Source organism: Pteropus medius, unplaced genomic scaffold (genome assembly GCF_902729225.1).
Source record: "Pteropus medius unplaced genomic scaffold, Ma_sr-lr_union100, whole genome shotgun sequence".
In the NCBI taxonomy this organism is placed as follows: Eukaryota; Metazoa; Chordata; class Mammalia; order Chiroptera; family Pteropodidae; genus Pteropus; species Pteropus medius.
In genome coordinates this window covers 15,709,553-15,734,465 of record NW_024354502.1, presented here as the reverse complement: position 1 = coordinate 15,734,465, position 24,913 = coordinate 15,709,553, and the positions used below count along the sequence as shown (strand labels likewise).

The following is a 24,913-nucleotide window of genomic DNA, read 5'->3' as shown; positions in this document are numbered from 1 at the left end:
TGTAGTACACAATAGAAAGATTAACTACAATTCCAGATTTGGAAACTATAAAACTACTGAGTTTCAGTTAACTTGTCAAATAAAATAAAAGTGATCTTAGTTCAGTCCCTAGCGGACAAAAGCAGAATAACTATTACTCGGCATGATTCAGCTGGCAGTCCTCTGAGTCTGACCACACAGGAACAAAACACAGAATTTGTCCTTTCCCTATCTTTTATCTTCTTAAAAGGTTTGCTCTGTTAACCAACTAACTTAAGGAATACTGGACGGGTTGCATTCCTATCTATAGGCACCAAGTGAATTTTTCCAAAAAGATCCCCAGGGGGTGGGGGGTGGGGAGAGGCTTTTCACAAATAAGGACATCTGCATCCTTTCTAGTGACAATAATTAAATACGCTTGTTATCTGCTGCTTACCTATTACAAAATTAAACGGAGAACAGATAGAATGAACTGCAGGAAACATTTCATATCTTTGTAGGCATATTTTCAACAAAAACTATTAAATGGTTTATAGAGAAATAACTGAATAAAATGTTCAATTTGATTTCTGTAAATTGGGACTAAATGCATATCCAATATCAACATTCATCTGGATATGTAGACTCCTTCATGGCACTGTCTGTAACTACAACGTCCTGAAAAAAGAGACAGGAGAGGCACAGAGCCAAGACTACGCGTTGTGTGCAGGCAGAATCTGCAGGTGCACATCTTTGGGGACGGCCACCAATGGCTCATTTTCTCCTTTCGTAGTGGGCAAACAACCTCTTCCTGATGAGTTCACATTAAAATGTATCTTCTTGGTTTTCTCAAGGACAGAAGAAAATATGACAGAAATCAGTCCTCTACTCTTCTGCTACTTGCTAAAATTTTGCTTCCTTCACAAATTTACACAACTTCTCCAACCAAATATCACACTTTACATTTACTTTTATTTCATGCTAACTTTACTAGAGATTGAAAAATAAGTATTTGGTGATGATTTCTCATCCTGGCTGCCAAAAATTTCCCAGTGTAAAATCTACTGGATCTTAAATTCATATTGACATTATTATTTCCTTTCTTTTTTTTTTGTCTCTCAATTTGCTCAAGACATATATGCTTTTTTTTTTAAGTTGGGTTTGGACAGTCAGGAAACTCAAGCTAAATTTTAAATAAGAAAAAAACCAGAACTGTCATAAAATGTGCCATTGCTTGGCACACAAATAGGATGCCACCATACTTTCAGAAGCTAGCACAAATCTGAAAACCTTGGCTCGCCAATGGTCACAGGGAGAGAGCCCTCTTGCATTTGCAAACACTGCCCCCCTGGAGCAAAAGGTAAACACACAAATGCTCCCCTAAGGATCTCTAAGTTAGCTACAGTGCAGAAACGGAAAAGGCACCATGCAATTAGAAACCGAAAGCAATCACTTACTTTTTGCAGCCACTGAGTATAATTTTCCAGCACATGCTCCAGATGTTGAAGTTTCTGGGAAGAGAAATCCGGTTCCACGTGTGGAGCATCTCTCTGCAGAGCGTTTGTGTTGTACTGGTCTGTCGTACTCTCACGACAGTTCCCGTCGTGTTCTGGAAGAATGAAAGTGTAGGCACATTGCCCATACTGAATCCGGTTATATCTTCTCCCACCGTTTTCTGGACTTCGGCGCTGGTTGCTGCACCCTACGTGAGTCAGAATGGCAGCGAGGAAAGCTAAGGAAAAGAAAACTGTCATTGTACTGCCAGCACTCTCTTTCCGTGTCTCTCAGCAAAACTTGTTCCTTTCTTCTGACCTTTAAACTAGTTCTTATTTCAGGTAAAACTGCTTGTTTCTTTGACTTTTTCCCGTTCAAAGAAAGCTTTTGAAGAAGAATCACAGAAAACTAGCCATTTGTTAGCTTTGCTCTAAAATGTTATTTTTTATTTCACTGTAATGATAGTTTCCTTAGTTAAAACTTGAGATATTTATTGCATAGTAGCCGAGATTTATTGTTTCCTCTCTGTGTAACCGTTCAGCGTGGAGCCTGCCTGAGTCAGCTGCGTGTACATATTCTAGACCCTTTCCTCTGCCCTATCTGCTGCAGATCTGCTATTTTCTCCCAGACCTCAGTGAGTTTTATTAAGGTTGCACATCCAAGCCAAGCTGGAAGCAGGCAGCCTTTCACAAGATGACTTGACAGGAATGAGGGTGCCCCTATGCTAAGGATTGCTGATGGCTTAGAGCAGCAGGATCGTCTTACAAATTGGCTAGATGCGCATGACCTCGATCATGTATGGCCCTCCCGACCCTTAAGCAGACAATTGTCTGGAGTCTTTAGAAGATTCATGACAAATCAATAAATACGGCAGTCCACCTTAATACACTTTTAGTGTACATGCTGACCTACTAAAATCTAGCAAACTAGCAGTGTGTTTTTAAAGTTACTATTTAATTGAGGAACTCTAAGAAGAAAACAGTGTCCAGTGAAATTATTTTTGATAGTGAATGATAAAACTGTATAATTACTAATTAAAAAAATTTATCCTTGACTCTGGAGAGAAAGATATTAAAACCAGTTTTAGAGATGGTTTTCTTTCATTGTATTCATTCAGACGTTTAGGAGGTAGAGAAAATTATCAGGGAGTGTCAAATTAGCAAAAATACTTCGTAACTTGTCACTCAAAGGAATATAGCATGTGCATATTAAGTAGAATAATCTGAGTACCTTCTAAGATATGGATTTTAAATGAAACTGGTTTATTTAAAATGCAGCCCTGTGTATTCTGTGTATAGAAATTGAGCAACTTCCTTACAAAAACAGTGTGGTTACAATTTAAAACAGTGGCCTGAGAATTATTAATTCCTGTGGTATATCCTAATCATACATTTCACAAGGACCTCTTTGGTGTTGCTATGGCTGTCTTTACTAGTGGCATAAAAGTTCCATATAAATTCTCCTGTGGCCACATAGAAAAACTATCTGAGAAAAACGCATATAATCAGGTGTACCAATGGGCCAGGAAAAAGGCCCTATGACAGAAATCTCTGCGATTCTATTAAGAAACAAAAAATTATCACAAGGTGAATTCCCAAATCTAGGGCATAAACATCTGAACAAAAGGATCAGTAAAACACAAAACACAGGTGATAATTATAGAATTAAGTTTATAGCACTGAGATCTTTACTAAGTGTGTGCAGAAAACATGAATTATGAGCAGGGGCTTTCATCAAGAACTGGGAGGGATTTCAGGGACTGGAGCTTCTCAACTGCACTCATGGTGTGAAAACAGAAGCCACAGATGCTGGCTCTTATGTCCTGGGAGAATGGGGTGAGGGGGGTGAGGGGGAGGGCAGGGCGGTGGGCGAAGGGCAGTGGAGGTTAGAGATTGGCATGTAGAGAGAAGTTAGAGGAGAGGGCAAAACAAGCTCCAGAAAGAACATGATTTACTTGGGGGAAATAAATTGTGCTGTGGTTTATCAATCCTTTCCACACCAAAAAATAAATTTCTGATCTGACAGATATGGAAGCAAGTAATACCAAACATAGCAAAAAAAACCTTTGAACCATCTTTGCAGTCTCCTCCTAACATTGCATGTCTCCCTGTTGGCTGATATGTCACTCTCTTGTAATAATAATGACATTTATTAAGAGCTTACTATTCTCTAGGTCTGTGCTGAGTACTCCTTATACACGATCTCATTTAATGATGCAACAAACTTAAGACATGATATTATGTTTAACCCCATTTTATCGCTGGGAAAACAGTCACAGAAAGGCTAACTGGAAACAACTCACATAGCTGGTAAGTGGTGGTGCCAGTGTGTGAACTCTGGCCGGCTGCTTCCAAGTCTATGCTTGTGACCTGCAAGCCAGTCAGATCTCCCAAACGCTCCAGCTGCACTGATTCACAGTCCTAAAGAAGGTTAACGAATGGTACTTGGAAGAAAAAGAACTGATTAAAAGCCAATTTATGCTACAAATGTGATTTAATCCTTTCTCCGTACCCAAAAGAATAAACAAACAAACAAAAAGTGACAGGTAACCCATATGACCTAGTTTTTAAGGACCAGCAAGGGATGAAGTGGACTGGTCAAGCACAGATTGTCTAAGAGCATTTTCCAACATTGCTTGCTTTGACAATTATCCTCGGAAAGGAGAAAGTCCAAAACCAACACCTATGAGTGCTTCGTTAAGAACTAAATACAGCCAAAAATTGGCAGAAGACACACGGGTGAGCATTGAGGGTTCTATTAAAGTGCTCTTGCATTTTTTAACAGCCAAGATTGTTAAAAATCTGTTTGTGGGTGTGTGCCTACGTATGCTCACTCATGTAAACTTTTCCAATCTGAACACATGAAAAGAAGGAATGCAAAATTCCTGAGGGGAAAGTAGACAACTAAGAAAGGGAAGCCTGAAATACTGGTAAAAAGCGGGGGAAGGGACATAGAGAGAGTGAGAGAAAGAGATAGAAATTTGTTTATTTTTTTCCAGATAAACAAAAACACAAACAAATAAAAAAATACCCATCGCACTGTAAATACTAATGTCAATCTGGAAAAGAAAGTCTTAAGATTAATCTTAAGCAACTGGAAAACACAGGGATGTGCAGAATGAACCCATGTGTTTGGGAGTTCAGCTGAGGAGACACTGGGTGCATTTGAAGATTCTAATGACATGCCAAAAACCATATATTTTCAAGGACTTGAACCTACCAACAGCAATACTGTTATTATTGTTGGTGATTGTTCAAAAATGGTTTAGTTTAGTAGACTTTAGAATTTAGAAAGTAGTATGAAATAGAGGCTGTACCATATTTTTTAAAAAAATTCCTCTACCATACTTCCAAAAACAGTTAAAAAAAAATGTTCTAAAGAACTACATAATTCTATTCAATTGTATACTTAGGGAGCTAGGTCTTGAAAGCTTTGTATGTTTGTATTTTATTTGCATTATCAGAGCTCCAGAATAAGAGTGCGTGTGCTTTAGGATTCTAATCGCATATTTATAATAACCCTACTAAACGTTAAGTTCATTCAGAAATTTCTAGTGAGATAGGGAACAGCATTCTTGTGGAAACTTAATGGACCCAAATCTATCCTAAAACCCAGTCTCTGTCACTTCCTTTGTGAAGCATTCTCCAGGTTCAATAAGTGGCTCTCTCTGATGTATTTCAATAACCTCTTCATATCTCCGTAATGGCATTTCTCACACTGCTTTCTAATTATTTCTTTTTTGGTCTCCCCATTCATCTGTGAGTTCATAAAGTGATCTCCCCTCTTTAATCATAGATTCCCAGCACTCTCTATGCACTTTGGTTGAAAAAATGAAAGAATAAATGAATCAGTGAATGAGCTACTTAGTACCTGATGACTGCATGACTGGCCACGACCATTATAATATTGGGGTGAGTCTGCCTAGAATTGGGATGAAGCCAAACTTATTCTAAAAAATGAGTCAGATAAAAGAACATGGTACAAAATAATGCAAAACATTTTTTAGCCCTTAACAAATAATTTCCTCATTTAATAGTTATAGCACCCCTATAATTATGTATTGTTAACCTCACTTTGCAGATAAGAAAATTGCAGCACACACAAGTTAGTTGCCTAATATCTTAAGTGAAGTGGCAGAGTAAGAATTTGATCCTCAATCCATTTAACTCTGGGACTCACAATCGTAACCCACTGAGCTCTAGTGCCTCCGACATACCTCAGTATTAAGAAACAGAAAGAAAATAATTCTGAAATTCAGGGAACAGGAAAAACATGACTTCTACAACTAAGACTGCTCTCCTCCTTCTCCTCCTCCCCACAGCCTTCATGGATTCATGTTATAACCTTCTAAAATGAGCTAATAGTGAGCTAGGATATACCAATATGGTTGTCCCATCTGCTAACCAATATCCAATGACTGTATAGTTATACTTTGGTCCCATTCTGAATGTTTAGTCTTCTAGTGTATCACCTGTTATAGATCTTGGTTATCACCCATGTTCTAAAATAAAATTAGACAATATAAAATAAAATAGAATTTATTTCTCAAAAGTACATCAGGTACTCCCCTGGTATTCATATGACACCCTACAAGGGCAAAAGGGGTGGGAAAGCATTCTCCTTCCTTGCATACTGAACATAATGTCGTTTAGCACATATTCTATAAATATATTCTTAGGGCACCATATTCTATAGCCCTCTCTGGCACTTTTAGGGACCATCAGTAGGGCTATGGTCATGGCAGCTATGTGTAAAAAGAAGGGCACTTGGCTGTAATCCCTGGAGACAGAGCCAAGACTCCTTCATTCAACCATGTAGGCAGCAAAGGTATCTGCAACAAATGGAAATACCACAGAGGGTTAACAGAGAAAAACAGGAAGATAGAGGCTATCACCTGGTGACTGTTGGCAATTTATGAGTACAGGTAAAATATTTGTTGAGAACTCCCAAACCCAGTGGGAAGACTTTACCAAAGAGCTGGAGACAATGCAGTGGGTGTGAGTGAGCAAGATACTATGGTGTATAGAGACATATAAATAATTGAGGAAAATAAAAATCATTTTGTAAACATTCTCCTGCCTTTCGATGAGAGAAATTCCCAGTGATTGGGGGATGTCTCACTTGCTAAGTCAGTTTTTTTTTTATTGTAGCTTTGCAAGTTGGAAAGAGCTGAGACAGAATTAACTTGTTCTACCTAATAAAGGAGTAGGGGACGATCCGGACATGGAGGACTGAAGCTAGAAAGGTTTAGAGAAGAGTCAAAAGAGACGGGAAATGTGTGGCTGTGTGGCTATAAGAAACTTGGGGAAATATATCAAGTATGGAGGTTTGCGTGAAATTGTGTTTCCTGTGAGATAAAATCCCTCTTATGTATGTATGTATGTATGTATGTATGTATGTATGTATGTATGTATGTATGTATTTATTTATTTATTTATTTTTTCAGTAAAATAGATGCTTTGAGACAAATGACTTCTTGAGGGTGAATGAGAAGAATTGTTGGTCCTTGCTCCAAACATGGAAACAGCTAACATCTGGGTTACATAGACTGTTAACATGAATGCAATTCTAGTCATTTATTTCACGTGAATCTTTCATACTCGATTAGAGCCTCTTTAGGACGCAGCTCTGTCTTACTGATCACTCTATCCCTTTTCCTGGCACATAGGAGGCAACTGATAAATATTTGTGGTCCAGCTGACTGTCTGACTCATTCACTTCAATTCTTGATGATGAGACTGGAAGATGTAGAAGCATCGCCCTCCCTTGGACATTTTCATGTGCTGATAGTGCCTAGATCCCAAGACTACATTCTAGAGAGTCACATAAGAAACTCAAGAGTTCAGAGATTCCAAAGCAAATCCCAGGAGTCACAGTAGTATGGTATCTAACACACCCACCCACCCAGAGACACTGCCATGATTATACAACCAGTCAAGAAACATCTCAGAAATACCTTCCAATGTGAGGTTACTTGTTAATTATATAATATAGATAACTTCCACAAGTACCCAAGCCAAAAAAGAACAAACAGCTGGAGACTGTTCCACATAGAAATACAGATGCCAACATCTTCTTTATACCAGAATGGAGAAAGAGTTCCAATAGAGATCCAGTGACATGGCATTTTATTGCGGGAAAAAGCACATAAACCACTTTGCATTTACTGAGGGTCTCCTCTTTTCTTCTCTTTTTCCCTACAGAAGTCTTGATTTCCAGATTCGAGAAGAATGCAAAGGTCTCTCTGTCTCTACTTTTTCAACTTCAGAAAGAATACGTATTTGAAAGGAATGATTGGAATCACTATTTGATGAATCATGTACCCGATGGCACTTGGACAGTAGCTAATCATTGTAGCCAAAGCTGATAAATGTCCTTGATTAAGGCAGTGATTCAAAGATAGAGGACTTTTTCTGATTTTTGTGTTTGTGATTAGAGAGTTATGACAACTCCTGCTTATCAGAGAGGGAAAAAAAGATCACTCATAACTATTGCAAACTCAAGATGACAATATGGAAATAAAGTCCCCGAATTTTTCTAAAATCTATCACTTTCTTTTTTAGTCTTATTTTCATACTCTCTGTTAATCTAATCTTATTTTCCCTCCTCCAGATTGGATGAACTGTGTCATAGAAGTTAAGCTCGGAGACAGATAGCTTTATTTTTGTTTTTGTTTCTTGTTTATGCTATTAAAGAAGATTGGGTTACACTAGACAAAACATTTAATTATTCTAAGCTCAGTTTCTCATCCATAAAATGAGGATGAAGGTACAGTGCCACTTTTAAAAGAGGGATGTGAAGATTAAATAAGATAATGTATAGGAAGTACTAAGCACAATGTCTAGAGCACATCAGGTGCTTTAAATATCAGTTCTTGTTTCCAAATGTGAGTTCCCTTTCTTATACACAAAACTGGTCCTACGTTTATAGTTAAATGTTATGACTATATTTACCTAACTCTATTCGTTATAATTTTTCCTCTTAATTGTTTAAAATCCCTTCTGAATCTCTTAAAAATCACAATATTTAAGAAGTACATTTTAATATGGAGGGTGACCATGTTCACCATGATAGTTCATATAAACAGCTCTGGTTTCTTTGAGGGCAGGGACTTCAATGTTCTTCCTCATTGCTACATCCCCAGCACCGAGAACAGGGAGTGTCTGACTCATAATAGGTGCTCAATGAATAATATATTAAATGAATAAAACAAATAGGAAACAATTTAGTAAGAATATACTACTCCATAGAGACGTTTAGTAGGGCAGACAGACATATAAACTAATCATGTTTGGTAGCGTGATAAGAATTTTATTCCCTGGAAACCATGGGAGCAACATGGATGCCATTTACGGCTTGTTACCATGACTTGTTATCTGACTCATTTCCAGCCAATTCAACTAGATGACCTTATTTCAAGAGCTACTTTTTTGACTAGACTTGTGGCATATACCACTCATTCTGTTTCCTGGTGTGGGGAGATAGGGTAGCAAGTGTTTGCTTCTGATAAAATGAAAAAGAATTGAAGCACTCTACTATTAATCTTATAAGAAATATACAGCTTGACATAAATTGTACATAAGCAAAGGAAGCCTTATTTTATCTATTTTTTCTCCAAAACTAATTTTGTTTCCCCTAAGGCTCTAACCAGATTAGCAATTTGGCAAATAAATCAGAAAATAAATTTTACTGGTATATAAAACATAAAAATATAATGGCTTAACCAGGCTTAGTTCATAAATTGACAGGCAAAGGCCAGTTCTTTTAATGATAACCTTAAATGAAATACCCATCAAGTCTGAAAAGTTTACAATTTTTTTCAGCAAATATTTATCTTGATTCTTTCCTCTTTCTCTTTGTCTTATAATTAGCAAGAATCTTTAAAGGGGAGAATTGTGACAAATGAAGAAAGGCTAGGACAGAACACAACCATAAAAGACTAAAAAAAAAAAAATGAAAAAGATTGTCATAGCTATTTAATTCTTTATAGTTAAATGTTCCTTCTATTTGTGATATATACAGATGGATCATTTTTAGCTCCAGAGATACCTGCATATTTTGCAAATATTTCCCAAATTTGGGTCACATTCACTTTCACTCTATTTACCAAACTATGTACATGGCTCTTGTACTATCATTTACCTAATAGTTTCCTTAACTCAAATTTTAAGCTTTCTACATATTTCAGATTTACCTTACACAAGAGTATCTGGAAAACCAATTACTTGTGCTTTTTCCTAATGTACATTAAAATAAATACAGAATAGTAAGATAAGTATCTCTCCACATACCACCCACCAAATATTTCATGTTCCCAGTGCAATGTGTACCACACTTTGGGAAAATGACTTAATGCTATCAACAGCAGAGTCATCCATCTTGCAAAATGAATGAAACAATACTTCCTGTCAACATATCTGTGGAAAGGACTGTTGGAGCTTCAGTCCCTCAAGATCAGTTTACATCATGTCCAGAGTGTTTAGGGATTGTTTCCACTCTGTAGTCGAATCAGTCACAAAAAAAAAAAAAAAATTGAAATAGAGGCTGCTGCTGCCAGTGAGCACCTGAAGGAATTCCCTACATCCCAACTAGGGAAAGCAGGGTGGGGGGTGGCAGCAGCCCTTCCCGTAATGCTGTCCACTGACAGAAATGCCCAACTGAAGGTCTGAAATTGAAACTAATAATTGACCAGGAATTTCAACAGCTCTTCTCTCAAATCTGGCAATGGAAAGAATAGTGAAGTTATTTAGTTTTTGAAGAGTAAATCTTCACTCCTTTTTAGTCCAGCATTTGGAAGAATGTTAGGGAAATAGTAAACAAATTTCTTCTCAAGAGTTGCATTCCCCTTGGAGAATTTACATTCCTTCCTGACATCCCTCAAATAGCCATAAAAACACATCAGTTCAAAAAAGGGAGGAAGGAGAGTTAATATTTAAAGGAAAAGTTAGGAATCAATTACTCTCAGTTTAATAATAGCTAACATTTATTGAGTACTTGTGATATATTCAGGACTGTGCTAATAGCCGTACCTGCATTATTTGTCCCGTTACAATCACAATAACCCGATATGTAGGAACTTTTATTGCCATTATTTTACAGAGAAAAAACAAACTTAGAGAAGTTTCAGGCAGGACGCAAGCCCAGAGAGTTCTGATCCCAGAGTTGAAGCTTTTAATCATTACATATACAGAAGACTCAGTCAGTCCTTTGAAAGCACGTAGTCATTTAGATTCTCAAATTATCTTCCTGATTTTAGCATATATTTCTGTATTTGTTAAACCAAAAAGAAACACAGAACTTGATACTCAATTATACCAAAGGAAATTGTAACAGTTGAAAATGACAGCTATCAAGAAAAGTTAACAATTATAGTATATTTATTGTATGTTGATCACTTTACATACATTATCAAATCAAACCCTTAAAACAATAATATCATACCTATTTCAGAAATGAAGAAACTGAAAGTAAGGCACTTATCAAGATTATATAATGAAGTGGCATTTTAAACAAGCCACATCTGACTTTAAGATCTGATCATCTTGACTAATATGCAAAAGAAAATTCTCTAAAATAAATGAAAAAAAAAAAAACCCAACACTTTGAAGGTATTTATATGGAGGACTTTAGCCAGCCATATCCTCATCTTCACTGTGTGAGAAGGGTAGAGGTAAAGATTATGAAGAGCCTTGGTGGCCAGTGTAACTGCTGGTTTTTAGTCTGAGATGGAAAGTGATTACAAATTTTTGAACAGAGGAATATGTTCTGTCTTGTAGCTTAAAAGGACAGTTGCTTTGTAGATGAGCAAGGACAAAAACCTAGAGTCAAGTGAGGAAGCTCTTTCAATGACCCAGCTGATGGTGGCTTCAATGAAGGCAGTGGCTGTGGAGATGAGAAGTGATCAGGTAAATATTTTGAAGGTGAGACCAAAACTATTTCCTGACAGCTTGTCCATCAGGTGGGAGAGATATCTCAAGGTTTTGAACTAAGGTAATAGAAAGTTGAATTTTGTTAACTGAGATGGAGATGACTGTGAACAGATAGAGAAAAAAGAGAGTATAGGAGCTTAGTTTCAGACATGTAAAATTTGAGATACTTATTGAAGAGGCAGCTAGGAAGCAGTTGGATATATAACTCTAGAGTTAGGGAAATAGTCAAAAATGGAGATATAATTCTGGATAGCATCAGGGAGTGTTTAGATGGTATTGGAAGCCATGACAGTAGAGCCAATCATGAAGGGAGTAAGGATACACAGAGAAGAAAAAAGATCTAGGAATTGGATTCTGAGTGTTAAGATTAGGAATATGAAAAGGATTAAGCAAAGGAACCTAGAGAGAAGTAGTAAGTGAGATAGAAAACAAAACAAAAACAACAAAAAAACAGAACAATGTCCTGGAAACTATGTTGCAAGGAGGAGGGTGATCGACTATGACAAATGTAGCTTTTATATCAAGTAATATGAGGACTGGGCTTCTGGTTAAGATGGCAGAGTAGATAAACACTGTTCCCTTTTCCTTCCATGACCACATCAATATTACAACTGAATTATAGAATGATCACCCTTCAGAGCCGCCTGAAGACCAGCTGAACAGAACTCCCATAACTAAGGACATAAAAAAGAAGCCATATCAAGACTGGTAAGTGGGGCAAAAATGATAAATGGGCTGGTCCCACACCCACATGTGGTGGTTAAAAATGGGAAGGATCTCAGCTGCAGATGTCCCCACTTAGGGGTGAGGGGTCCCAGTCAAACACCGTGGTCCCCAGCCCAAAGCACCAGGTATGATGGGAAGAACGGTCATCACAACAGCTGGCTATGAAAATCAACAGGGATTCAGTCCAGATGAGACAAAGAGCTGTTGCAGACCCAGGCATCCTCTTAAAGGGCCTGAACACAGGCTTACTTTCTTACAAACACTTGCTCTAAGCTCCAGTAAAGGAAGAATAGTTCAAACAGCCCCAGAGACATAGGAGGAGGAACTGAATTGTCTGGCTTCAAGGAAAGGGCTTGAGGGGCAGTTCTCTCTGTACTAAAGTGCAGGCAGGCGCCATCGTTCCTTTGTTGAGCCCTCTCCTACACAGCCTGCAGGCGCAGACAAGCACCAGGTTTGAGAATCCATCAAACTTGCTAACACTGCTCTTTGTCCATCTTGATGACATTTTGAGACTCTGCCACACCCAATTCATATGCCTTGCCCGAACCTCTTTAAGAGGCTAATCCATACAAGTGGCCAGCCTGGGCCTATGCTATGGACCTTCCTAAAATCTCTCAAAGGTCCACAAACCACAAATAAGCAGCAGCTGGCCCCGATGCTACCTGTTCCTCATGCTAAGCAGCCCTAAGCCTGGCACTAGTGGCAGCTGGCCTTGGTTCACAGCATAACCACTCACAGGTACCTCTAAGCCCCGCACAGACAGCTACCAACCACAGATCACTCTATAGCTCCTAAGAGGCAGTGTCTGACCTTAGCCCATACCAGAGCCCCTACCAAGACCCAAAACCAACACACCCGGTGGCTGGCTTCTGACTACACCAGAGCAGCACCCAGTTAGCCACAAATGACACACTCAAAGGGTGGCAGGCACCAGAACCTGACTAAAGAAAATCCCTGTCTGTGGGGATTGTCCACTGTAGTCATGTCCAGTCCTTGCAGTCAGGTGAGCTGAGGGTCAATCCCACCCACTGACGTGCCAATAGTAATCAAGGCTAAACTACAACAGGAGGACACACACAACCCATACAAGGGACACCCTTGGAGCATCCAGCTCAGGAGAACGGGGAGTCTGTGCCACTGGGCCCCACATGACACCTACTACATAAGGCCACTCTACTAAGGCTGGGCACCATAGCAGCTCTACCTAATACATAGAAACAAACAGAAGGAAGCAGCCATATGAGGAGACAAAGAAACATGTCCCAAATGAAAGAACAGTATAAAACTCCAGAAGGGAATGGCATAAAATATTCAAAGTGATGGAAAGCAAAGACCTACCACTGAGACTATACCCAGCAAGGCTATTGTTTAGAATAGAAAGAGAGATAAAGAGCTTCCCAGACAAGAAAAAGCCGAAGGAATGCATCACCACCAAACCAGTACTACAAGAAATGTTAAAGGAACCTCTTTAAGAAGAAAAAGTAAAAACTTAAAAATACGAATAAGACAGTATCTCAAAGAAAAAAATTCTTACCAACAAAGGTAAACACATAATAAAAGCAGTTTAGTGAACACTAAAGCTAATACAAAGGTTAAAAGGCAAAAGTGGAAAGATCATGTGAAATTATAATAATAAATTAAGGGATGCACACAAACACACACACAAAAGAAGTAAAAAATAATGACAAAACATAAACATGGAGAGGGTGAATAAAAATGGTAGTGATTAGAATGTGCTCGAACTTAAGTGACCATCAACTTAAATTAGACTGCTGTAAACATAGCTTAGTATATATGAAGCATATGGTAACCACAACCAAAAATCTAGAACAGATACAAGAAACAGAAAGGAATCCAAATATGATACTACAGAAAATTATCAACAAATGAGAAGAGCGCAAAAGAACAGAGGAACAGAGAACTATAAAAGCAATCGGAAAGCCATTAATTAAATGGCAATAACTACATATCTATTAATAATTGCTTTCACAAAAATGGATTAAATGTTCCATCTTAAAGACAAATGAGTAAAAAAAAAAAAAGGTGGTACATATATACAATGGAAATATTATTCAGCCATTAAAAAAAATGAAATCTTTACCATTTGTGACAACATGGATGGAACCAGAGAGTATTATGCTAAGTGAACTAAGTCAGACAGAGAAAGACAAATGCCATATGATTTCACTTATATGTAGAATCTAAAAAACAAAATAAATGAACAAAAAAGAAACAAACTCATAGATACAGAGAACATTTCAATGGTTGCCAGATAGAAGGGGGTTTAGGGAGCTGGGCGAAAAAAGTGAAGGGATTAAGAAGTACAAATTGGCAGTTGCAAAATAGTCATGGGGATGTAAAGTACGGCATAGGGAAAATAGGCAGTCATATTGTACTCGAAGAAATACTGGTGCCAGAAAATAAGTCTAATGTAGACATATGACTGCAATATAACCCCTTTACTTAGCTTGATAAGATTTTTGAAGTGAGTTACTTTTCTTTTTTATGGTAAAACCCTTGACGTTTCCTGTTAAAAGGGGGCAGTGACTTGCAGCAGGAGATTTATGTTTAAAGAGGTATGTATGTTCTTTGTTTCACTTTATTTCCCTTTAAGTATTGTGGGTTTTTCCTGCTTTGACCATTTGTAGGAGAAGACCTCCAGAGTGGTACAAAATGACTTGGCGACATCTTTAGAAATGAAAGAAAAACCTGTTGTTTGGGAATTTTCTAGCAATAATATCTAGAGAATTATTTTTCTTCTGGACTTATACATGGCTTTCTCTAAAATTATTTCCTTTATATGAAGACAATCACATCTACTTTTCAATCCTTTCGATCAAATGTAGCATAAAAAGCTATTGATGAGTAAGTCAAAGATTATTTTACCTGGAGAAGCATGATGAGAGGGAAACATAATCAAACTTGGCATTTTAGAAAATCTGATTTAAAAAAAATTTCCAAATACCTAGACAAATTTACTATATGACCAGAGTGACATCTCAAATCAGTGGGCAAAGGAATATTTTTTGGTGGGGGGAAGGGGGCAGGGAGTGGTTTAAATAAATGGTGTTAAAACAATTGGGTGTCCATCTGGTAAAAGATAAAGTTTGCTTCACACTTCACACTGTGCACCAAGATAAATTCCATGACAATTTAAGTTTTACATTAAAAAAATAAATTATTAAAAGAAAACATATCCTTAGGTCAAGAAAGCTTTTCTAACTTAAAATCTGGAATCCATTTTATAAATGTAAACATTTGATCATTTTGGCTACCAAAAAATATAAAATATCTCGATATCAAATTAAAAAGAAACAATGAACAAAACGAAAAGACAAATCACAGAGAAAAAATTAATTGAATTCACAGCATATAAGAAAAATACAAATTTAACTACATCAAGCAATGTCTAAACAATTATATTGGCAAAAATTCAAAAGTTAGACAATCCCAATTTGTTAGTAAGTTTATGGGGAAACTGATGATCTTATACATTACAGGTGAAAAATAGTACAATTATAAATGCATTTATCTTTTGACCCAGAATTTTGCTTTGGGGAATTATACCACAGAAGGATATACATGAATGACATATATTCAATTATTTACTAAAACATTGTTGGTAACAACAACAAAAAAAATTGTATCTTTTGAAGCATATGACTGTATAAACTATCCAAACCAAAAAGAAATTTAAAAAATAATAACAAAGAAAAACTAGAGTCGAATTCTGATTCACTTTAAGACTAATCTTGAAAAAGATTATCCTGAGCTTAATTTCTTAGTCTATGAAACTGAAAAACAAACAAACGAACCTTACTTATCTCATATTTTTTCTTTATAATAAATGATATAAAACACGTGAAAGTGTTTTTGAACTGTGGAGCGGCATGAAAGGAAGACATATCTTTTGTTTTCTTAAAAGAACCAGCTGGGAATCATACAAAGGCAGAATCTAATGAGGTAAGTATATGAACAGAGAAACCTCTAATATTCAGTTTAATTTCTTTATTCATTCTCAATTTTCATTAATTCTTTATTCACTCTTTTCAAATTCCGTTTTACTCATAAAAGTTTTTCTCCAAGCCTGGCTGTAGTTAGAGAGCAGGAAGTGGAAACAAAAGAGCCGAATCACTAGAAAGACAGCCCCTCCAAATTCTCCTCTCTGGGTGTCCCTCAGCTGCCACCCCTCTCCTGGCAAGCGGGTGGTGTGGGGACACCTCTGGGCTCCTGTCCTGCAGCTACCCAGAGAATCCACTGTTACCCACTGTAGCACCATATTCTTATTTCTGTCTACTTTTATTCTTTTTTCTTTTTATTCTTTTTTCTACTATCTTTGCCACCTCTGCTGTCCGCTCCTCCACCATATCCGCTACTTCCCGGCTCCACCTCTAAGGAAGGCTGCCAGGTGCAGGCTCCAAGAATGAGGCATGGGGATAGCTCCTCGGATTTGCCCCCGACACACTGCGGCTTCCTATGCTTCGGCTGGTTCCCGCTGTATAGAGTGGGAATTAGTCCAAAGAAGCTAGGACTGGCAGGGCCCAGGTGCCCTTGTGATTATGTCTTGCCATAGCCTGAACACTGTGATTTTTTAAATTCACGTCTCCTGTACTTGTTCCCATAGGGAATTGCATCATCCCCCCTCCTTTATCTTGGGTTAGCAGTGAGGGGGTTGGCATTCTGTCTCATCGTCCACCCCGACCCAACTGCCTCCCGGTCCTTCCACCTGCGAGCCGTCTGATTTCCCAGAAGATGGATCCATTATCTCCCTGTTCTCTTTCCCCAGGTTTCACCAGCTTGTGGGGTTTTCTCAGACGTACGTCTTTATTCTGGCTAGTTTTTCATCTTAAAAGAATGATTCTGGAGCAGTTACAAACACTGAAGACCTTTCCTGAGATCACTGTTGTGCAAGATCACAATTCCAGAACAGTAATCCCCTGCCTTGCTGATGACTGGCAGATTTCCCAAAAGACACAACCCCAAATTTACCAAAATTCCCTCTAAAAACATTTTTTAATTAATTCATTTTAAGTATGACTGTCATATGACACTCTGAGACTGATTATAAGAAAAGTGACAATGTTCCTCAAGTCCCAGAAGATACACTATTATGTAACCTGCCCAGTTATGGGGTCAGTCAGAAGACAGCAAAAATGTTCATACATTTTTTTAAAAAATCAAACCAAGAAAATAAAGTTTTTAACATTGAAATTATTTGAGTCAATCTCTAAAAGGAAAGATCATAAAAATCATAAGATAAACACATTTTAAACAGAATTTAAAGAAACGTGTACTTTTTTTTTTTTTGGTGACTCTTGTATTCAAAAGAGGAAAAACAGACCTTACCAGACTGCATAGGCTCCGGAAGGATAAAGCACACATCTCAAACACCAAGGAACATGCTGCATAAGGGTGCCGTGCTCAGTAATACTTGAGCATTTGGAAATGCATAGCCATCTGCTGAATTATTTTTGCTCTTCTTGAGTTCAGTTTGGTAGATATGTCTGTTTCTCATGCACACCCAAAGTCCCCACTAAGAACTGAGACCAGAGAATTACTGTGGTTTCACTACAAAGTTTCAATGACTTTCATAGAACATTTCTAGATTACATTGGAAATTGTTATAAACACTTCCTGATGCCTCTGTCATCCACTCGACTGAAAAAATATCTTTTCTTTCTGATCTTTAGCCATTGCTGAAGTGTTACCTATCTGTCCGTGTACTTCCTGGATGCCATGTCCTGTAACCTTGTGCCGTGACCTCGGCATGACAGCTGTTCCAATGGTTTTGGCTGAGGCTGTTGCATTTACTCACCAAAAGAAACATACTATTTGGCTCCTTGCTTACTGTATGTCTGCTGCTCCTGGCTGCGGACCTCCTGACAGGTTGCTCTGTCAATTTTACTAGGTAAAAGGTCCTGAGAGAGGCTTGTTTTACATAGATGGACTGCATTATGTTACTGACATCTGCTACGCAAGAGAACAAATATTGCTGCCTTAAACCTTCAAACTTCATGCATATAACAATTAAATGGGTCCATTTTCCACGAATAGCCATGGTACAGTGAAGAGAATTAAATTCATGCAATCATAAGTGAATTAGAAACCCAAAATACAGGTTAGGGCCCATTGTACAATTAGTCTGAGATTCAGATAGTTTTTAAATAAAAAATAAAATATTCTAAAATAGTATTTAGAATATTATTTATTGGAGTCTAAAAAAAAGAGGCTTGAAAAACATGCAATTAATTTTAAACAAGAGAAAGTTTAAAAGATCATAAAATACTAGCACTGAATGATTTAAATAAATCCTTTTATCTTGCAGATAAGAAAACTATAGCTCAAAGATTTGCCCCAGGTTATAATGGCTTTCCACCATAGAAAAGCCAGTAGTTGTTGACACATCCCCACTATATTTTCACTGTACTTTCGTAATTTATTTCCTGAAAAACAACCTCCAATGTAGGATTTCAGCATCCAAGCACCAAAACCAAATTTTATTTTTTACTTTTAATCTTTACCTCTCAAATATACTCAGGAGAAACTTTTCTCCCTTCCCTTCCCATTCTTACCTGATTTCATTAAAAAAAAATTACCTTCCAATCCCATGGTAGGGTTATTGGATATATATAAGGGAGTTGGAGAGCTTCAGGATAAATTTCTACATGGTAAATCAAATAAAACATGACTATAAATAATTACGGCCATAAAAACCAGCTTACTTGCTCCTGGCCTAAGAGGAATCAGAGCAGTGAAAAGAAATTAGGCAGAAGATCGGTATGGTGCTAGACAAGGGAGAAAGACAACATGACTGTTATTCTATTTGAGGACCTCTATATCTGGGAGGTGTGGCGGGGGGCAGTCTGATGGGGAGGATAGTGATTATTTTCGGCCACCAGTACTATGCTTGTAATTTCTCACCTGAATGACTTGATGTCTGTTAAAAGACAAGGAATTCATGGACTCTGCCTGAGGTCCCGGAGACCTGGGTTCAAATCCCTGTTCTGACATTTAGCTGCTGTGTGCTTTGGAAAAGGCTCCTAATTGCTTCCAACTTGTGTTTCTTCCTCAGTGACAGGGAAGTAATCATGTCTGCCTCCCAGGGATCATGGTGAGGTTGAAATGAGATAGCGCGAGCAGAAAGCTTGATATTCACAGAGGCCTAATTAGTGCAGTTTTCCTTTGTTTTTATAAAGTAAGACTATTAATAAATAGGAAGAAAAATGCAAACAGTACAGCAAATCAGATTGTTGTTTTTGTTTCTTTGCAGACTAGTGATGTTTAGAATCTCTTTCAAAGAATACTATGAATTCTTCCAAACTCCAAGTGGAATTCTTCCTAATACCACTTGAAAGTTCACTGGGTTTGAGAAACTCTATCTGGCGATGCCATGTTTGAGACAAGAGCCTGGCGAAACGTTTTTTGGCCTGGTTCACTTTTGACTCCCTGAGATTTATTTTTTCCTGTCCCTCTTCTCTTTTCTCTCTGTTTTCCTTCTTCCTGGCACTGCCCCTAACAAGCCCATGAGAAAACTCCAGTTTTTCTTTTTACCACTGCTTGCCCTTCTGCAACAGGTTTAATGAGAACTGAAGGGGGTGAGGCGGAAATGGAGGAGAGAATAGAATCCACACACACGTCCACTCCTCCCAGTCCCAAAGAGTGCCCTTCCAAACCTCTGTTGTGACCCTCCCTTCCTTTCTGGTTCAGTTTGTTCATCTGTTCAGGGCAAGGGTGAAAGGTCACTGGGCGGAGCCCCACTAATTGCACTAGGAAATCTCCCAGTAATGCAGGGACAACGGGGAAAACCAAGAAAGAAAAAAATAGAAGTACGAAGGAGAAACTGCTGCCAAAAATTGTTATTGAATCCCTTTGGATTTATTTAGAACATATTGCTCTGCATATAAATATGAAACCAAACAGATCTCTAAGCCAGCCTGTTTCGACCAATTTGACATTTCACTGGAAACTAAAGTTGTGTCTCTGTGATGCCAAAATATCTGGATGAAAAGTGAAAAACTGTGTCAATAAACAAATATCTGTTAAGCCTATTACCCAAGTATAGCCCAGTGCTCAGGCTGAGAGGATAACAGACGTAAGACAACAGGACCTTCCCTTCAAGGAGCTTACAATGGCAGCAGACTCTAATAATAGCATCCTGGCTAAAATATCACTCCACCACCACACACGCTGATCACTCTCCTATCATTTTATTTATCTCCTGTTATTAATTTATCTTCTATTATCTTTCTTTATAGCCTTCGTCAACTATATCTGGATCTAATCTATCTTTCCATTCATCTGGCAGTCTATCCATCGATTTATATCTCTATGTATCTGTCATCTATCTATCTACCTTAAAAAAGATTATTTTCTTCATCAGTTTCTCCTTCTAGAATGTAAGCTCCATGAGAAAGGGGGTGCAGTTTTATTCACTGCTGTAATCCTGGTCCAAGAATTGAATCTGACACAGTTGACACTCAATGAATATTTTTTGAATGAACTGATGATATAGAGCAACAAGATAAGTCAGGAAAATCTTCATGGAGGAAGGACATCTTCAGCTGAACCATGATGGACACACAGAATTTGAATAGATAAAAAGAAGAGAACATTCCAGATACGGACATAGCATGACTTAAGATGCCAAGGCTGGAACAGCATAGCATACAAAATGTGGGGCAAATAGTCTCACCCTCTCTAAAGGAATATGTAAGATGCCGATGTCTGGCTGCCTGGATTTAGACAGATAAAATATTAGAATTACAGTATTTATTCAATTCATAGATACTAATGTCATTCAAATATGGTTTCCAAGTGTTTGTCTTGTCTTTGTAGAAGCTTGCATCCCAGGATCTTCATTCCAGGAATGGATCCTCACTGTTTAACAGGATAATTGAAACTCAAACTTTAGGGAGTTTACCAAAGGAATAGCTACTGCTGATACCTAGCTCGTCCTCTGATTTCCTTCCCCTTTGGTCTGTGATCTCTTATTATTATTATTATTTATGCCTACAGCACCTGGTCTTCTTAGGTGGTCTCCCATCCAGGTACTAACCAGGCCTGCCCTGCTTAGCTTCCAAGATCAGACATCAAGCTTGTTCAGGGTGGCATGGCCATAGATCATGGACCGTGGCTCCACTGGGGCACGAACCTAGGACCTTCTGCGTGTAAAGCAGACGTGCTAATCGCTACACTATGAAACCACATCCCTGTGATTTCTTTTAATTTTCCAGCTTTATGACCATTTGCAATGGTTTTCAATATACACGCCTTTCTCACTTTTCACTGAAACCTATATAATGTTTGTATGTGACAACATGGCTGAACCTTGAGGATACTACTCTTAAGTAAAATAAGCTGGTCATGGAAGAACAATTACTGCATGATTCTACGTAAATGAGGCGTCTAAAATAGTCTAACTAATAAAATCAGAGACTAGGTGGTTGCCAGAGGCTGGGGGGAGAGAGAAATGGTACGTTTCTAAATAACAGGAATAAAGTCTTAATTATGCAAGGTGGATAAGATTTGCTGTACAACATTGTCCCTATAACGAACAATACTGTATTGTACACTTAAAAATTTGTTGCTAAGGTTAAGTCTCATATTAAATGTTCTTATCACAATAAAATAACCTTAAAAATTTAAAATAAAAATAATTAAATAAACAATCCCTAGGGCTAGGAACCCTATCTTCTGCTTGTTCTATAAGCCACACAAAGCCCCCATTTCCTCACACGAGACCACATACACTCATTCTTCAGTGATGACCCAAGATCCTGGGCACGGGTCTTGGCCCAGCAGAAGCTACATGAGAGAGTTGACTCTGAAGATAAACTGCTCATTTCTGAAGAAACCCATAAATTTATTAAAGAGTCCAAAATTAGAATCCAAGAATCATAGTCATTTTTTATTTAAGCAAGAGATTTCAAAAATAAAAAAGTTATTTCCATCTTTAAACATGTTGGCTGCTATTAGTTCTATGTGTGTAATGTGTCCAGCTATGTACGGCCATCACTATTATAGGCAGTAAGGTCTGCGTTTAGTTAGAGCAGTATTAAAAATACGTATTGCAATGGATGACATGGGTAACAGTAGACTGTGGATAGAAATAAAAAAGTTCAGTTAATCCTGACCTTAGACCATTTAAGCACATTACAGAACAAACACATCTTCCCAGCTCTCTTGCAACTTAAATAGTTTGGTATTAATTCTTCTGTTGAGGCAGTCATTTTTATATAAATAAATATGTGTCTGACAATATAAGTTATCATCCTGGTGAAAATATGGCGGCATTCTCTAGCTCTTCATTTCTCTTTTATGAGCTTCCCTTTTTTCTGCTTTCTCTTAATTCAGGTTCGTCTTTGTCCTGAATTCGTCACATGTTGTACAGTGTTCCTGGTAGCTCTAGATCAATTTGCCTATAAACAATTCGCCAGTGTATAATTTAGCCAAAAGGCAATTTTCTAAATGGCTAATTTACTGAAAGCAATTCCTCGAAAGGAATGGCTTTTTGCAAATTGCTTTTTGGTGAAATGGTCCATGTTCCTCTCTGGACCTTATCTACTCACAGGAACTGAACTACCACTGTATAATCATGTCTCCCACATCCATATCACTTACATATTCAACTTGTATATTCCTTTGACATGTTAAAATTTATATGTCTAAAAGTCTCCTTCTCAATTCTCTTAGTTCCAAATTGCTCCTCCAGTATTTCTGATTTCAACAAAAACCACTACTTGTCACTCACTTTCCCATGTCATTATAGATTCACTTATCCTCTCCTTGCCTCCCATTGCAGTCAATTGCTCACTCTTGCTGATTTTAACCTCCTAATTAAGTAGGAGAATGAAATCATCAGATCTGTGTTTCCCATAGATTTCTAAATGCTTCTCAATCAATCATTTTCTTTCATCATTGTTGTCTACTGATGAAGTTAGGGTCTGCCCATCTCTCTCTAGGCCATTCCATAACTATAACAATATCATATTTAATCTGCCTTGATCTAATTTTTCCTCTTCACATTCCTTCTTTAGTTTGCTGCTAGAATGAACTACGCTCCCATTTTTAAAATTACTTACAATCTCCTTGCTGTCAATAGCAATGATTCCCACAAGTGTGTTCCATGAAACAAATCCTACAAGATGATCTGTGTTCAAAAATGTTTAGAAAATGCTGCATACTATGTGCCCTTCTAGTAAAATCACAAAGGCCATTTACATAATAAAGATCCTAAACAGACTTGAAGTAAAGAAATATATAACGATATCTAACTCAGCATTCTCCACAGGCTTTTGACTCATCTCTCTTTTTCCACTAACAACTATTAATAAGCAGTGGAACACACTTTGAAAATGCTAGCATTGTGATTTGGTCATGCTAAGGAAATGAAGTAAATGGCTTGACCCTTTCTTATTTCATTTCCTCTCCACCTCACAGTTAACATTTTGGGAATCTTGTATGACCTGCAGTTCTTCATGAGCAGCATGTTCTTTCCCACGTCTTTGGCACGTTGCTTCCTTTACCCGAAATGCCCTATTTACCTACTGCCCACTTCCACCTTCTGATTAATTCCTACTCATCTTTCAAAACACGTCGTAAGTTTCGTCTCCTCTATTAACTTTCATTGACCTTTGTGATCTACCTTTGGTTTCTCTCATAATGTCTTCCTACTCATCATAGCACTTTCCATCTTTTAACTAAAGCTAGCTTAATTTCCCCATTGGTGCAATCTCCTCGAGAACCACATCATTAATACACAGCAAGTGCTCAAGAAATAGCGGTTGAACTGAAATATACCAGCCTACCATGAAGACAATAGATGATAATACAGTAAAGTTTTTAAGAATGTATAAAATCACTCAATATTTCAAGAACATATTCTAAAACCTTTTCTTTTTTTGGAAAAACAGTTTATAGTATGCATCTTATTTCTTTAATTAATGTCATTCCATTTATTAATGTTGTTAGTGGTTTGTAATGAAATTTTCCTTCTTTCACTTGCATGTTTTAATCATTTCTATCAAATATTCTTTTTTTTTTCTCTCTCTCTTTACCAAGAATGAGGAAGAAAAAGAAACTGCTGAAAATACTCACCATGGCGACTTTCTACTATAGAAGTTGGCAACACCACTTTGGATCTTGAAATATAAACACTGCCTAAAAATCAATGTAAGGACATTGAATCCTTGTCTTTGCTAGATCTTATTTAAACAACAGCTGTTCTTCATTTTATTTGCCTCAAACTTACCAAACCTGTTTGGGCCATGAAGCAGGTCTGAGTCAAGCCTCCGACGTTTAGCTGTACATAAAAGATGACAGCTTTTCTTCTGTATAAAATTACCTCATGCCACATTTCCCCCTAAACAACTCCCTTTGTATTCCAGATCTAGGTTTTCAAGGGTGACCACTGATCATTGACCACGTCTGACATCTTTATCAACTTATTTATGAATACAGGTTGTGCCAATCGGTGTAATGTATAATAAATGTTTAGCTGAATATTCACTGATCCATATTAAAGAGGATATCCCCTTCATTTGCTCATGTATTCGCTCACTTGATAAATATATGCTGAGCACCTATGCTGTTACAAAAGCCATAGTGGGATTATAATAGCAATGTTATAAATAACAGCTGCATGTATTGAGCACATACAATATACAAGGTACCATGCTAAGTTGTGTATGTATATTACCTCGTTTGATCTTTATAACAAGCTTGTGAGGTTGGTGCATTGCTATTCCTTTTAATATATTAGGATACTGAGACTTAAAGAGACATTGGTACAGCACCCGAGATTGCAG

At 37.6% G+C, this 24,913-nt stretch overlaps 1 protein-coding gene and 1 long non-coding RNA gene across 10 annotated transcripts in view; one reads left to right on the top strand and one right to left on the bottom strand.

Moving 5' to 3' along the window:
- ANGPT1 (angiopoietin 1) overlaps positions 1–2,197 on the bottom strand; it is a 228,567-nt gene extending 226,370 nt beyond the window's left edge. Inside the window, exon 1 of one of the 4 annotated variants that reach the window (XM_039853714.1) lies at positions 1,416–2,197. In XM_039853714.1, coding sequence (XP_039709648.1) covers positions 1,416–1,712 — 297 coding nt within the window. In that variant the 5' untranslated portion in view covers positions 1,713–2,197. Of the gene's footprint in view, positions 1–1,411 lie in introns of all 4 variants that reach the window. The other 3 variants (XM_039853716.1, XM_039853715.1, XM_039853717.1) reach the window with 3 other exon arrangements.
- Positions 2,198–3,323: 1,126 nt separating this feature from the next.
- On the top strand, positions 3,324–24,645 carry LOC120595470 (uncharacterized). 6 transcript variants are annotated; one of them, XR_005650845.1, is made up of 7 exons: positions 3,324–3,761; positions 5,248–5,363; positions 11,229–11,357; positions 12,004–12,089; positions 14,645–14,683; positions 15,976–16,070; positions 16,894–17,318. It is a non-coding gene; the product is annotated as an uncharacterized LOC120595470 (long non-coding RNA). The 6 variants fall into 6 exon arrangements; XR_005650846.1 differs by lacking the exon at positions 3,324–3,761 and adding an exon at positions 3,772–4,190; XR_005650847.1 differs by lacking the exon at positions 5,248–5,363 and having other exon boundaries at positions 3,327–3,761.
- The last annotated feature ends 268 nt before the right edge of the window (positions 24,646–24,913 follow it).